The sequence below is a fragment of the Vigna umbellata genome, chromosome 9 (genome assembly GCF_029865625.1).
Source record: "Vigna umbellata cultivar VRB3 chromosome 9, Vumbellata_1.0, whole genome shotgun sequence".
NCBI lineage: Eukaryota > Viridiplantae > Streptophyta > Magnoliopsida > Fabales > Fabaceae > Vigna > Vigna umbellata.
In genome coordinates this window covers 27,917,633-27,931,302 of record NC_142173.1, presented here as the reverse complement: position 1 = coordinate 27,931,302, position 13,670 = coordinate 27,917,633, and the positions used below count along the sequence as shown (strand labels likewise).

General features: G+C 34.9%; 1 protein-coding gene and 1 pseudogene across 1 annotated transcript; both read right to left on the bottom strand.

Moving 5' to 3' along the window:
* Positions 1-347: 347 nt before the first annotated feature.
* Positions 348-2,307, bottom strand: LOC148193129 (LEAF RUST 10 DISEASE-RESISTANCE LOCUS RECEPTOR-LIKE PROTEIN KINASE-like 2.1 pseudogene; annotated as a pseudogene).
* Positions 2,308-2,314: 7 nt separating this feature from the next.
* On the bottom strand, positions 2,315-3,644 carry LOC148193128 (uncharacterized). The gene is made up of 2 exons (XM_088098976.1): positions 2,789-3,644; positions 2,315-2,478 (listed from the first exon to the last, which is right to left on the bottom strand). Exons 1-2 carry the CDS (start codon positions 3,519-3,521, stop codon positions 2,408-2,410), a joined length of 804 nt encoding a protein of 267 aa, XP_087955102.1. The 5' UTR covers positions 3,522-3,644; the 3' UTR covers positions 2,315-2,407.
* Positions 3,645-13,670: the final 10,026 nt, after the last annotated feature.

Below are 13,670 nucleotides of genomic sequence, written 5' to 3'. Positions count from 1 at the left end.
TGTATTTTTTGAACATGTAAACTACCCACATGTCATTCATAAGTAGTTTCTTGACCCTTCAAACTTTCAAAAGTCTTCTCGTGTCCACTAGGACTCCTCATAGGCACCACATAGGCTGACTTGTCCAAGTTATCATTGATTTCGCACGTAGTAATTTTTAGGAACTATCCATATGCATTCCCTAATTTCAAGGGCTTTAGTTGTGTTAATCATGTTTAGTGAAGTTAACATTTGATTAACAAAGTTAATTCCAAATCCGTGTGCCTTCTTCTCCCCTAGGTCAAGCTCCTCCATTATAAATAGGTGTCTCTCTCAATTGTAAACACTAATTAAAGATGGAATGAAGTTCTACTTTGAGAAATTTTGAGAGTTAAAAGAGTTTTTTTCTCCTGTTTTGGTTCTTATCTTGAGAAACTTTATCAAATGGTAAATTTTCATGCACTTATCTTTTGATTATTGGATTAAAGGTGGCGTATTCTTCTCCCTTTTCTAATCTCAATCCATTCTTCCTTTCATTTCTTTACTTGTTATTGTTTTTCCATTACAATTGGTTGAATGTTTCAAACCTAACCATGTGTTTCTTTTGCTTCTGCCATTGATGTTCTTTTCTCCCATGGTTCCTTTGCTTCAAACACCTTCTTGATCAAGATTCTACCAACCTTCTGAGCTTCACTAGTGAGATCCTTCCTCTTACATTCATTACATATCAATAGAGTCAACGTAATAAGATAGATATAATACACATAAAGATAGATAAAACTTGTGCTTGGAATATATTTCACAAAAATTTTATTTAGTATCTAGTCTCTAAAAATACACTAGTTTAGCAACTGAGTCAATTATATATTAGTGTTATGAGCACTTAATGGTGTCATATGATAACCTCTGCATCAAGAGTTGCTAAATCAAAAATTAAAAATTATGAGTGCATCACAATCAATGCGCAACAGAAAACTCATAGCAGCTGCAAGCTGCAGCTGTAGTTTGTTGAACTGATTGCATCTTGCTGGGTCTGTAGATCAATAACTATGAAGAATCACTTGATTGGGATTGTGGAACCGAAGATGAATAAAGGAAAGATTTGGGAGGAATTTGCACAGAGCTAATGCTGCCTTCCATCATTTCCACCACTTTAGTCATTGCAGGTCGATTTGAAGGGTCGGTCTGTATGCACCACAAACTTACAATAGTCATTTTCCTCACCATTTCTTCATCATTTCGATTTTTGGCGCATCGAAATTGTAGATCTTGTTGTGATTCAAGATGGTTGTAAATCCAATGTGGAAAGTAATTTTCACTTGAAAAATCAACTCTGCGATTATTATTCTCCCTAGCACCAAGCATTTCCAAAACCATCATTCCATAACTGTATACATCTGATTTATGTGACACTCCACCAAAATTTCTGCAGAACAATTCAGGAGCGATATATCCTATGGTTCCTCTGGCAACCATCATTGATGATACAATACTTTTTTTCTCTAGGACATATTTTAGCAAGTCCAAAATCTGATATTTTGGGGCAAAATAACTCATCTAGTAGTATATTGTGAGGTTTTATGTCAAAATGCAAGATTTTGGTGTTACAACCCTTGTGCAAATACTCCAGTCCTCGAGCAACACCAATGGCAATATTGTACATTGTGGTGCAATTCATTGTGAGTTTAAACCTTAAAGGATCTTTCTCTTCATATATGAACTTTTCAAGGGATCCATTGGGCAAGTACTCGTATATGAGAAATCTTTTGGAGCCTTCCAAGCAAAACCCCAGTAAACTGACAATGTTAACATGAGAAGTCATGCTAATACTAGCAACTTCATTGATGAATTCTTCTCCATCACCTTTTGACTTACTTAAAACCTTCACTGCCACAAGACTTCCATTTTGTAACCTCCCTTTGTATACACTACCAAACCCTCCTTGGCCTAATTTTTTTTTGAAGGAGTTGGTCATTTTCTTTACCTCCAAGTAATTGTACCTTTTGGATGAAAGGTGTCCATGTTGCTTCAAAAAGTTCTCAATCATTATGTAAGTAGGATGCTTCATGTGGCAATAATATCTTCCTAAGATGCCAGCCAAGACCATCAAAATTCCCACTGCTCCAGCTGATGTAGCTGTAGGTTTATTACATTAAGAAGTTAAAATGAGAAAAAAAAAAATACCCTTCATGATGATTTGTTTATTTTCATATCAGCTTGTCTGCAGGAGATTGTTTACTTTTTTACTTTTGTTATAGGAAGTCACCATACATATCATCTTTTTTTCTGTATTCAATCACTCATCATTATTTATAAGATGGACTTATATTGGAAAACTCCATCAACCAATGGAGATATTTAACCTGCTATGATATAAGGCTAAAAAATAATTTACAAAATTTTGTTTTTGTGTTCGAAGTTAAATAAATCACTGCAAAGATACTCGGGTTGAAAAAGTTGTACCTGCTACCACTATCTTCACCTTTCTACTAGTTTTCTCTGCAAAAACATGAAAAAAAGAGGAATTTAACAAAACAAATAACAATAAAATCATAACTAGAAATAAGTGGTAACTTAGATCGGTTAATTAATCATTTCTTATAACTGAGAACTTCGGTGGGACCTATATTCATGAAAAAGTGAGAAATCATATCGGATCCTTATGTGCTTGTATGAAACCGATTGCATAACTTAAACCAGTTAGATATACTTAGATCAGGTTTCTTCACTCCACATCAGAATTATGAGAGATAAATCATCAGCTTAGGAACTAGTTGAAACAAATTATTTCCATCAATAAACAAGGTACCTTGTATACATAAGAATTTCCCTTGGCTGTCAAGTTGACACTGGCCTCGTCTAAGACGGTAACAAGAAGAACATTCATAAGACACTTCCGTTCTAACAGGAATATCAGCTGATACATAGTCAAAGAGGCTTCCATTTGAGTTAGGTACAAGCTCATCTCTTATTGGAAGTCTAACCATTGAACACTGTTCAAAATAAGAACCATGAAGCTCTTCGGAATAGTAACTGAAGGACTCATCAACATTAGATGTGCCATAGAAGATGTCCTCATCCGGGCATATTGTAGATTTATAAAATACTGAAGAAGGAGGATTGATGTTGAGGGTGCGGTTGCATATGAAGAAAGTAGCAGTCTTAAAATGAAGTGAAAGGAAAGGAGAAGGGGTGTCCAAACTGGTGTAGTTTTTGCAGAACACCCCACATGTTCGTGTCAGCAAAAAGGTACGAAGTTGATCATCTCTGAAGACAAGATTGTTTGTGTTTGGATCACGTGTGATGAAAAACCATTCTCCTTTGTTCTTAACCGTTTTAATCGCATCTGGGTCACGGTCATCGCAGCCATGCATAACCAGCAAGCCACAATGAGGGTGTTTGGTGTCAGTGTAAGGGAAAAACATAGTGCCCAGGTTCCCACAAAGAAATGATGGTGGGCACTTTCCCTTTGCAGAGGAGATAAAAAGCAGCAAAAGGGTGGAGAGGAAAAAGAAGGTTTGAAACGGTTCTTGATTCTTCATGTCTTCTTTGTGTTGTTATTTTGCAGTTTGTGACCTGATCGGGATGTTGCACGAAGGGATTGAGAGACATGAGAATGGAGTTCAATGCATTGTGCTGAGGGAAAAACATAGAAAAAAAACAGAACCAGAATAGTCAGTGACTGGTAAGAGATGATGGTATCGAATGATGCCATCAGTGAGGACTTTGAACAAGTCAGTGAAGACTTCAAACCACATGCTTTGGAAGATCTCTTTGGCAACATGCACTTCCTGTCTAAGGCACCCAACTTTTCTCTTACTTCCATTTGACTCTTACTTTTATTAATAAAATATTATATTTTAATAAATAAAGAAAATATAAACAAACGAAAAAAAAAAACTCCTCCAATACTACCAGGTAATAGTAAACTAAATCAATGTCACGTCATCTGAAATTATTAACAGAAAGCAGATTTTTATTGAAAATGCGTGACCAAAATAACGTGTTTTTTCATGTCAAAAGAAGAATATTATTAGATACGTACTTAGTATGCATGTATATCTCTACTCATAGGTATTTTCAAGGAAGATACAAAAAGAAACTATCTTAATGAATTGTGGCATTGTTAGTATAAATTTCAACCTAAAATCTTAAGAGATTATGTTTATGAATCTGTTTCTATATTGCTCATCTTAATTATTTTTAATCAATATTAGACTCAAAATTTAAGGTTAAACTCCACCAATTTGGGTGTCGCTTTTTGTTAAAAGACACTTTTTCTTGAGGAATTTCTTTCTCCTTTCTGAAAAAAAAACGCTATTTACTGTAAATTTTTAATATTCATAACTGGATGATACTGTTAAAGGATTTAATAACAAAGACATTTCTCACTCTCCTCCTGTATTTGTTTCTAGTGAAGAAAACTCAGCAAAGGCAAAAGTGAGTGCGTTTTACAAATATTAAGTTTATGTGCTAGCATACAAAGAAAATTAGAGAAAGTTAATATTTAATTTAAATAATAATACTAATATAATTAACAATAAAATAATAATAATAATAATAATAATAGTAATCATTTTTATCACAGAAATAATTTAATCAATTTATAAATTTATCAATAATATAAATTTTTATCTTCCACTAATAAAAACACATATGTTACATATGTTCACTTTTTTATGATAAAAAAATAATAACATTATTATTGTTATTATTATTATTAGTGAAAATACATGTGTATTATTTTTGTGATAATAAAAAATAATAAGGTTTTGATGCAAAAATAGTTTTTATATTTATAGAAGTGCAGAACAAAAATATCAAGATGGAAAAAAAATGATTCATGAGGTTTTGATATGCGATCCATTACCTCTATAATACGCCCTTATTTTTTATAATATTTTCTATTAACCATTTAAAGAATGAAAAAGGGATTTAAATATGACTTTTACTATCATGAAACACGAGTAGACTAATTCCTAGTTTCTCACATACAGATCAATACCATATAGTTTACATATCTAAATATTTTAAAAAACTTTATCTGTTGATCTAATTTTTCATTGAACAAATAAGTAATTCACAATTGTGACATAATAGAAAACTAATTTTCAATTCGAGACCAAAAATATTTTTGAAGGACGAAAATTGAAACAAGCTGACTTGGCTACAATTTTTGTAGGGACTAAAACTGAAAACAACCATTCTTATAAAATGAAAGAAACCATTTTTAGAACATAAAAGAAAAAAAAAGTAAGATATAAAGTACTGTCTGAATAAGTCAATCTGGAATATGTAATTTTTTACAAGCTTAATCTCAATTTTTATTTGAAAATCTTATTCTTTAAAAGGGTTTTTTTTTAACTCCCTCCATTTTTCCAAATTATAAATGTCTAATTTACTCATCAGATATAATTGTCTAAGTTTTCCACTAAATATATATATATATATATATATATATATATATATACACACACCATAGGATACCTAATCCTCCAACGGCCGACCAATAACCCGAGCAACCTGGCGAGCGACCTGGCGACAGTTAAACCAAGGCAGGACCTTCTCATGCTCGTAATGACATACGACCACATGGTATTGTTGACCACTTGGTGCTCGACAATCAAACAAGTGATGTCGCGACATGAAGCATTCGTGCGACAAGTCGTCCACTTATGTCGACACACAGGGTGATCGACATACAGAACGCGATATCGTGATCTAGTGGTTACAGATAAGCAGTTGTGTATATTGGCTAACCAGCGCCGTGAATCACGGAAGTAATTGACTCAGTATCAGCACATGATCTGGCAGTTACAACTTCTAAACAGTCAACTTCAGTAACTGACCGGATTTTCAGGTAAACGGTTTACTACACTATTTTAAATATACAATGCATACCAGGAAAAAAGGTACGTTTTTCCCCTTAGAGAAATTAAGAGCGAGAAATTACTATTCTGCTTGATCACTTTGAACCAAAAGATTCAGGTGACCCCTTTTTCTGACTTGAGCGTCGGAGTGCCTTTGCAGGTACCCAGTCCACCTTTTCCCAAGGAACAGAACGTAAAGAGAGGAAGGAAGCATCGTGACAGACAACGTAAGAAGAAGCAGTTCAGTTTTGTTAGGTTTGTATCTCGGCCTCCACATCCCTACTGAAACAATATATATATATATATATATATATATATATATATATATATATATATATATATATATATATATATATATATTTAATTTTTAAATTATTATTTGAGATTTATATATTTTTTATCTTAAAAACATTATAACTACATGAACATACTTTCAATTTATGATGAAATATCTTCAAGATATTTAAAAATAATATTTTATGATATATTGATTTTATTATATTTTAAGATCTTATAATATAATAATTTATTATTTGAGTTCCAATTTTAAATAAATAAAAAATGTCCGACCTTTCCTTCTTTTTATATACGTCACTTTTCACAAGTTATGCAACGTTATGATTGCTAATCACGGTACATTAGCGTTATTAGTGGAATAAAAACGAGGTTTTAAAAACGAACTCTTATTCTCCTTCTGTCATTGTAGATACCTTCTAAGAAGGAGTTTTAATACTTCAAATATAGTAATTTATTATAAGAATATATCTCAATGAAATTAAGGTTAGAATATTACACATACACAATATATTTATGCTAGTACAAATAAATCAAAAGAAAATTAATATTAATCTTCATTAATCAATTATAAGAATTATATGATCTAATTATCTACTTAATAAAATATTAGACAACGAATTTTTATTGAAAAATATAAACTTTTGAATATTCAATATATCATAAATATTTAATTAAATCTTTTTTTATCCTACCCTCACTTCAAACAAATTACTTTCTTTCTAGCAATTTTTCACATATATTTCTCTTTTATTTCATGTGCCACTTTATCACATTTAGATAAATACTTAACAAAAACATATAGAAACAATTAAGTTTTAAATAATATATAATTTAAAGAATTTTTAGTTAAAGTATAAAGACATAGAAAATGATAATTTAAAATGCATTTCATGTGAATTAAGTTATTAAATTGTATGAATGATTTGACATTTGTGGTTGGTGTTAGACTCATTTTGTAGGATTGAAAATGCATAAATATGTAGAATTCTATTATTCGAATTCGTTGGACGAACATATACTCGATAGGCAAAGACAAAGTTAGAGAGTTCATTAACTTGATAGTTATTGAGCAAAAGTATACTCCTTGGGCGACTTTTTAAAGAATTTCACACTAGTACAAAACCAATGTATAACGTCACGCGTTCAACGTTGAACCACTGAATAACCAACGTTAAAAATGAGCGGTGACATTTTTGTAAATAAATACAATTATTAAACGTCGTTTAGAATTGTAATTCGACGTAAAAGGATATAAGTTGTCGAATGACTTTTAAATTCGACGTCAAAAGGTTAGTGAATTCAATAAAAATTTGAGCGGAAAATTGAAAATTCATTCACTTTATCTTAGCGCGCGATACCCTCTTCTCTTCTCAAACTTTTCTCGAATGAAGTTTGACAAGCATCACATGTCATCTTTCTTTCATTTGATATAAATTCATGTTAATTAATTACTTTATGTATGATTTTTGTTTCTTTTAACCGATTATTTTTGTGCTCTTGTCCTTCATAGGCGCATTTTGCTTTCTCTCTCACTGAGGAAACTTTATTCCGACGAACTCACCTTTTGAAGATTAGTTTTCGTTTTCGTTTTGAAGAACTTATTTGTTGAACTTGTTTGTTGCTTTTTTTTTGTTGATCTTGTTTGTTGTTGTTGTTTAGTTGAACTTGTTTGTTGTTGTTTGATTGAACTTGTTTGTTGTTGGTTATTATTGTTTGCTGGTGATACTACACTACATGTTCATTTGTAATTTTTTTTGCTTTTCAGGTCTCGTAGAGTTGTAAAAAAGGATTACAAATAATTAAAAAAAAAAAAAAATTGATTAACGTCGAATATTCACAAAATTCGACGTTAAGTTAAAGTTGTATATTAACAAAATTCGACGTCAACGTCGAATTTTTAAATTCGACGTAAATTTAATGTCTTCTGATATGACGTCATTAGCGAATTCGCTGTTAAAAGCCCAAAATATTCGACGTTGTACACGATTTTTGTACTAGTGTCAATTTATAAATTCTAGTGGTATTCTCGTTGATCGAGTAATTATAGTGGCTGAACAAGTGTGTTGTCAGACCCTATTCACTAAGCGAGTAGATTTGGTGGTTGGGCGAGTATGTTATCAATCCCTATTAATTGAGCGATTGGATCTTTTGTAACTAAGTGAAAATATCATAATTTTAACTAAATTTGCATATATTCCTTATTATGAGTTTAAAATGTGTGATTATGTGAATGTTAAAACAATGGTTGGTTTATCATATGATATAACAATGATGGAATCGACCAAAGAAGGAATTGGTTGTGGTGTTGTTTAGTGTGTGCCTTAACATATGAGAGTTAAAAGAAGTAGATATCCTGATATACATTCAACTCATATAGAGATGAATGAGATAAGGGAGAGAATGACAAACGTTTTTATCATAAACTTTTGGTCTTAAGTGTGAAAGATTAACCTCGTGAGTAGTAGAGTGATAAGTCCTGCATTTATGATTCTACAAAGTATAAATGTTACTAGGGTGCACAATTGCAATGAAACTCTTTGTCAAAACATGTATCTGAAAAATTGAGTATAAAGTCAATTGTATGTATGTCTTACCTTGTTGTCTCTTTTGGTTATCTTTGTGTGTGATTTTTTTTTTTGTGATGATCACCTTATTGGTATAAACAAATGAATAATAGGTTTGAAACATTTCTAGTGAAAAATGGTGATATTATAAGAAATCTTCATAATCGGCTAGTAATTTTCTTTAGTTGATATTATAGAGAAATCTTCATAATCGGCTAGTAATTTTCTTTAGTTAGTTCAAATCTTTACTTTTGTTTTATTAATCTTATGTGTTGTTTTATAAGTTGAAAAAGATTAACTTTTGGACATTACATAAAATGTATTAAAAATATATGATTTTATTAAGTATTTCAAATGATTTTCATTTTTATTTAAGTATACTACTATCTACAATTTGATGGTAATGGTATAATTATTATTTCTGTTTTTCTATTCTAAATTTGTTTCTTCACTCTCAAATCTCATACAATTTGTGTTAACTCATTTATAAAAACGAGAAGAAGTAATTACTTAGCGAGTTACACGAGATTAAATAAATGAGGAACAAATTAATTAACGAGTTAAAAAAGAAAAAAAAATCAAAAGTAACAACTACGTATTTCCTTACCAGTAAAAATACGTGGATGAAGATAAAAAATATTTTGATTATAAAATAATTTTTTTTAACAGATACAATAAAGCCTTTTAAGAAGTTGAATTGGAAATATTTAAATTTATCATGCCTTTAAAATTTAATTGAATCAGAGATGTATTAGTAAAAGATTATAAAAAAGCATATAGTATTCTTTTCTTACTCAAAACCTCGTATCATGTAATGTATGTACTGGTTTGGGTTTTGGGTTTTGTTGGCAGCAAACCTATATCTTGGATCCCATCAGGTTGGAACCTACACAAAGGTTGTTGGTAACCGGTGAGTGTTGAAGAGAACGATGGCAACGTCAACTATGGATGTTCTTCATTTCCAGCACACCCCTTTTTACTGGTGAGCGAGAGCACCAAATGTTAGAAGATGGAATAGGAAACCCTGAATTCGAGGTCAGGTACCTCCTAAGAAATTAAGAGAAGAGAATGAAATATATTTTTCTGCCCCTTTCAAAGCACAGTACAGCAATTAAAATAGTGACTCCAAAGATTCCTCTAGGACAGGTGGCACACAGGCCAAATAACACAATAACAAAAACTCTAACTAACTTCTTCTAGAACATCTGGCACCAACAGAGACAATTAAAATTGGGATATATTAGTGATGAATGAAATCAGACCACCCAGCTGGTCTTTTCACCACTCTTTTGGGTCTAGCACCCTCATCCAAAGGACCTTGCATAACAATACCATCCCCTTCAGCAAGGACCTTGTCCTCAAGGTCATACAATGATTTGAGTTCCTGCCATTTTTCCCATGACGTGTCATCCGGGGACAACCCGTTCCACTGAACCAAGGCAAAGCGAGTGGGAATACCATCCACAGGAGTTGTCTTAAAATCCAAAACAGCCAATGGAGTGATAAGAGGGCTGTTTTCCACAGTCTCAGGAGGAAGATGATCAATACTTGGAGGAACGGGTCCTTCATGACGCTTTAACATAGAACAGTGAAATACATTGTGTATCTTGGACTGTGGCGGAAGATCAATCTTATATGCGACTGGTCCAATACGTTCAAGCACTTTATAAGGGCCATAGAAGCGCTTGGCTAGTTTATGATACTTGTGTCCAGAAACTGAAACTTGTCTGTATGGCTGAAGTTTCAAATACACCCATGTCCCAACCTCAAATTTCAAATCCCTACGCTTCGAATCTGCAAGCTTCTTCATTCTGATTTGTGCCTTCAACAAATTGGCTTTGAGGAGTGAAAAAATCTCCTCACGGGATGTAAGCACCGAGTCACAACCTGCATTAGAAGAAGTGCCTTCAATGTACGCTGGGATAGAGGGAGGTGGCTTGCCATAAACCACTTCAAATGGAGTCAATCCAGACCCAGAATGGATTGAAGTATTGTAGTGGTATTCTGCCCAAGGAAGGTATTTGAACCAATGATTAGGCTTGTTGTGGACGAAAGCTCTTAGGTATTGCTCAATGGTACGATTCATGACTTCGGTTTGTCCATCCGTTTGAGGATGGTAAGAGGAGCTCATTCGGAGAAGGGTGCCACTGAACTTGAACAATTCTGACCAAAATCGGCTAATGAAAATCGGATCTCTATCCGAAACGATACTCTTTGGCAACCCATGATGTTTGCAAACCAAACTGACAAATAACTCTGCTACTTTATAAGCTGTGAAGCCTGAGTGTAGAGTGCCCAAATGGACAGCTTTTGAGAAGCGATCCACAACCACTAATAACACAGTGTAACCATTAGAAGGAGGAAGGCCAGTTACAAAATCTAGAGAAATGTCTTCCCAAACACCCGTTGGGAGGGGTATCGGATGTAGAAGACCTCCGGGACGCTTAGTACTATACTTAGTTTGCTGACAAACATTGCACTGAGATACAAATGCCTTAACGTCCTTAGCCATAGACTCCCAATAAAAATTTGCACTTAGCCGTTTCAGAGTTTTGTTGACCCCAGCATGGCCTCCAATAGGTGTTTCGTGGAACTCTCTTAATAACAAGGAAATGAATTTGGACTTGTCGTTGAGCCAAATTTTGCCACGATAAAGAAGCAAGTCACCATTCCAATTGAATTGAGGATACGAAGAAGGATCCGAGAGATATTTATCCCTCATAAGGATGAAATCTGGGTCAAGTAATTGTGATTCTTTTAAATCACGCAAAAACACAAATTGAGGGATAGTGAGCATGTGCATCTCACCCTGAGTAAGGCAACCAGATCGTGAAAGGGCATCTGCCACTATGTTCAGCTTTCCTGGTTTGTACTGAATTTCATAATCATAACCGAGTAACTTAACAAGATAATGTTGTTGTTCTGGTGTCTGAATGACCTGAGTCAATAGCTCTTTCAAACTCCTCTGATCAGTCTGGATGATAAAGAAATGGCCCAGCAAGTATTGACGCCACCGTTTCACTGCACTCGTAATGGCATGAAGCTCTCGAACATAAGCAGAGGACTTGGATAAACGAGGGCAGAACACTTTACTGAAATAGGCGATCGGATGATTGTCTTGAGTTAATACGGCACCCATCGCCAATCCAGAGGCATCAGTCTGCACATAGAATGTTTTAGAGAAATCAGGCAATGACAAAACAGTAGTACTAGTCATAGCGGATTTCAATGTATCAATGCTTGTTGAGCTGTGGAAGACCAGGTGAAATTCCCTTTCTTGAGAAGGTCTGTCAAAGGTTGGGCAATTGCCGCATAACCACGTACGAATTTGCGATAAAACCCTGTTAATCCCAAGAATCCACGCAATTCCTTAATGCAAGAGGGAGTTGGCCACTGAATCATAACTTGGATTTTTGCAGGGTCTGGAGACACACCCCCTTCAGCTACAATGTGCCCCAAATAAGCGATCTCTGATTGGAAAAAGGAACACTTCTGAGGTTGCAAATAGAACTGATGGCGTTCAAGTATCTCAAATACTTGATGAAGATGTGACAAATGTTGGGCAAAATCAGTGCTGAAAACTAAGATATCGTCAAAAAATACAATAACGGTCTTGCGTAACAAGGGCCGGAAGATGTCGTTCATAGTAGATTGGAATGTTGCTGGAGCGTTGCACAAACCGAAGGGCATTACACAATACTCATAATGACCGTCGTGTGTTCGAAAAGCCGTTTTGTGGACATCAGTGGGTTGGAGTCGAATTTGATGGAACCCGGAGGTGAGATCTAATTTCGAAAAACAACGTGCAGATCCCAGCTCATCCAACAACTCATCGACAGTGGGAAGTGGGAATCTGTCCTTGACGGTGATGGCATTCAAGGCGCGATAATCCACACACATCCGCCACGAGCCGTCCTTCTTTTTCAAGAGTAGAACTGGGGAAGAGAACGGACTTGAACTTGGTTGTATCCACCCTGATGCAAGCATTTTGGAAACCTGCTTTTCTATCTCCAATTTCTGAGAGTGAGGATACTTGTAAGGCCGTACATTGACAGGATGAGAATTAGGGAAAAGGGGAATGGCATGATCAGTTCCACGTGATGGGGGCAGAGATGTTGGCTCAGAAAATAAGGAGGAGAATGAAGTGAGTAATTGTTGTACCCTGGAATCAGAATGTGCAGGAAGAGAGCCGTGTGTAGAAGCTGGTCGAACAGCTAAAGAGAAAAGTTGGGCCGTTGGATCTGAATGAACAACACGTCTAAGCTGATGCAAGGAAATGGAAGTGGGTTGTGGCCCAGAATCTCCTCTGAGTTCTATGATAGATTGATTAAAAACAAATTTCATAGTGAGTGCTTGATAATCCATTAATATGGGCCCTAATTGCTTTAACCATTGGGCCCCAAGGACTACATCAGATCCCCCCATATCCAGCACATACAAATCTATGTGAAAAGAATGCCCCTGTATTAACAACTCTACTGTAGAACACACTGTAGTACAGGCCAACTCTTCGCCACTCCCAACCAGTACTTTAAGAAATGTGGTGGGGGATTGGGCCAAGCCCAAACGAATTGCTACTTCCTTTTGAATGAAATTATGGGTGCTACCCCCATCTACCAACACACGGATCGGGTTCTGGCCAATATGACCCGTGAGACGGAGGGTTTCAGGGGCCCCAGCGCCAGACAAAGCATGTAAACTAATTTGAGCCGGTAAGTCCAATAAATCCAAGGGTTGTATCGGCTGTTCATCCATTTGCGGTTCAGGATTCAAACTTGTTGGATCTGAGGCCGACCCACCCGCGGAATCATCCTCTTCAGCGATAAGAAGAAGGAATCGAGCTGGGCACCGATGAGAGCGTGAGTACTTCTGATCACAATTAAAGCAAAGCCCCTTCTCACGGCGCTCCGCCATCTCTGTTTCCGTTAACTGACGATAGCGAGTTTTTGGAGATGGGGAA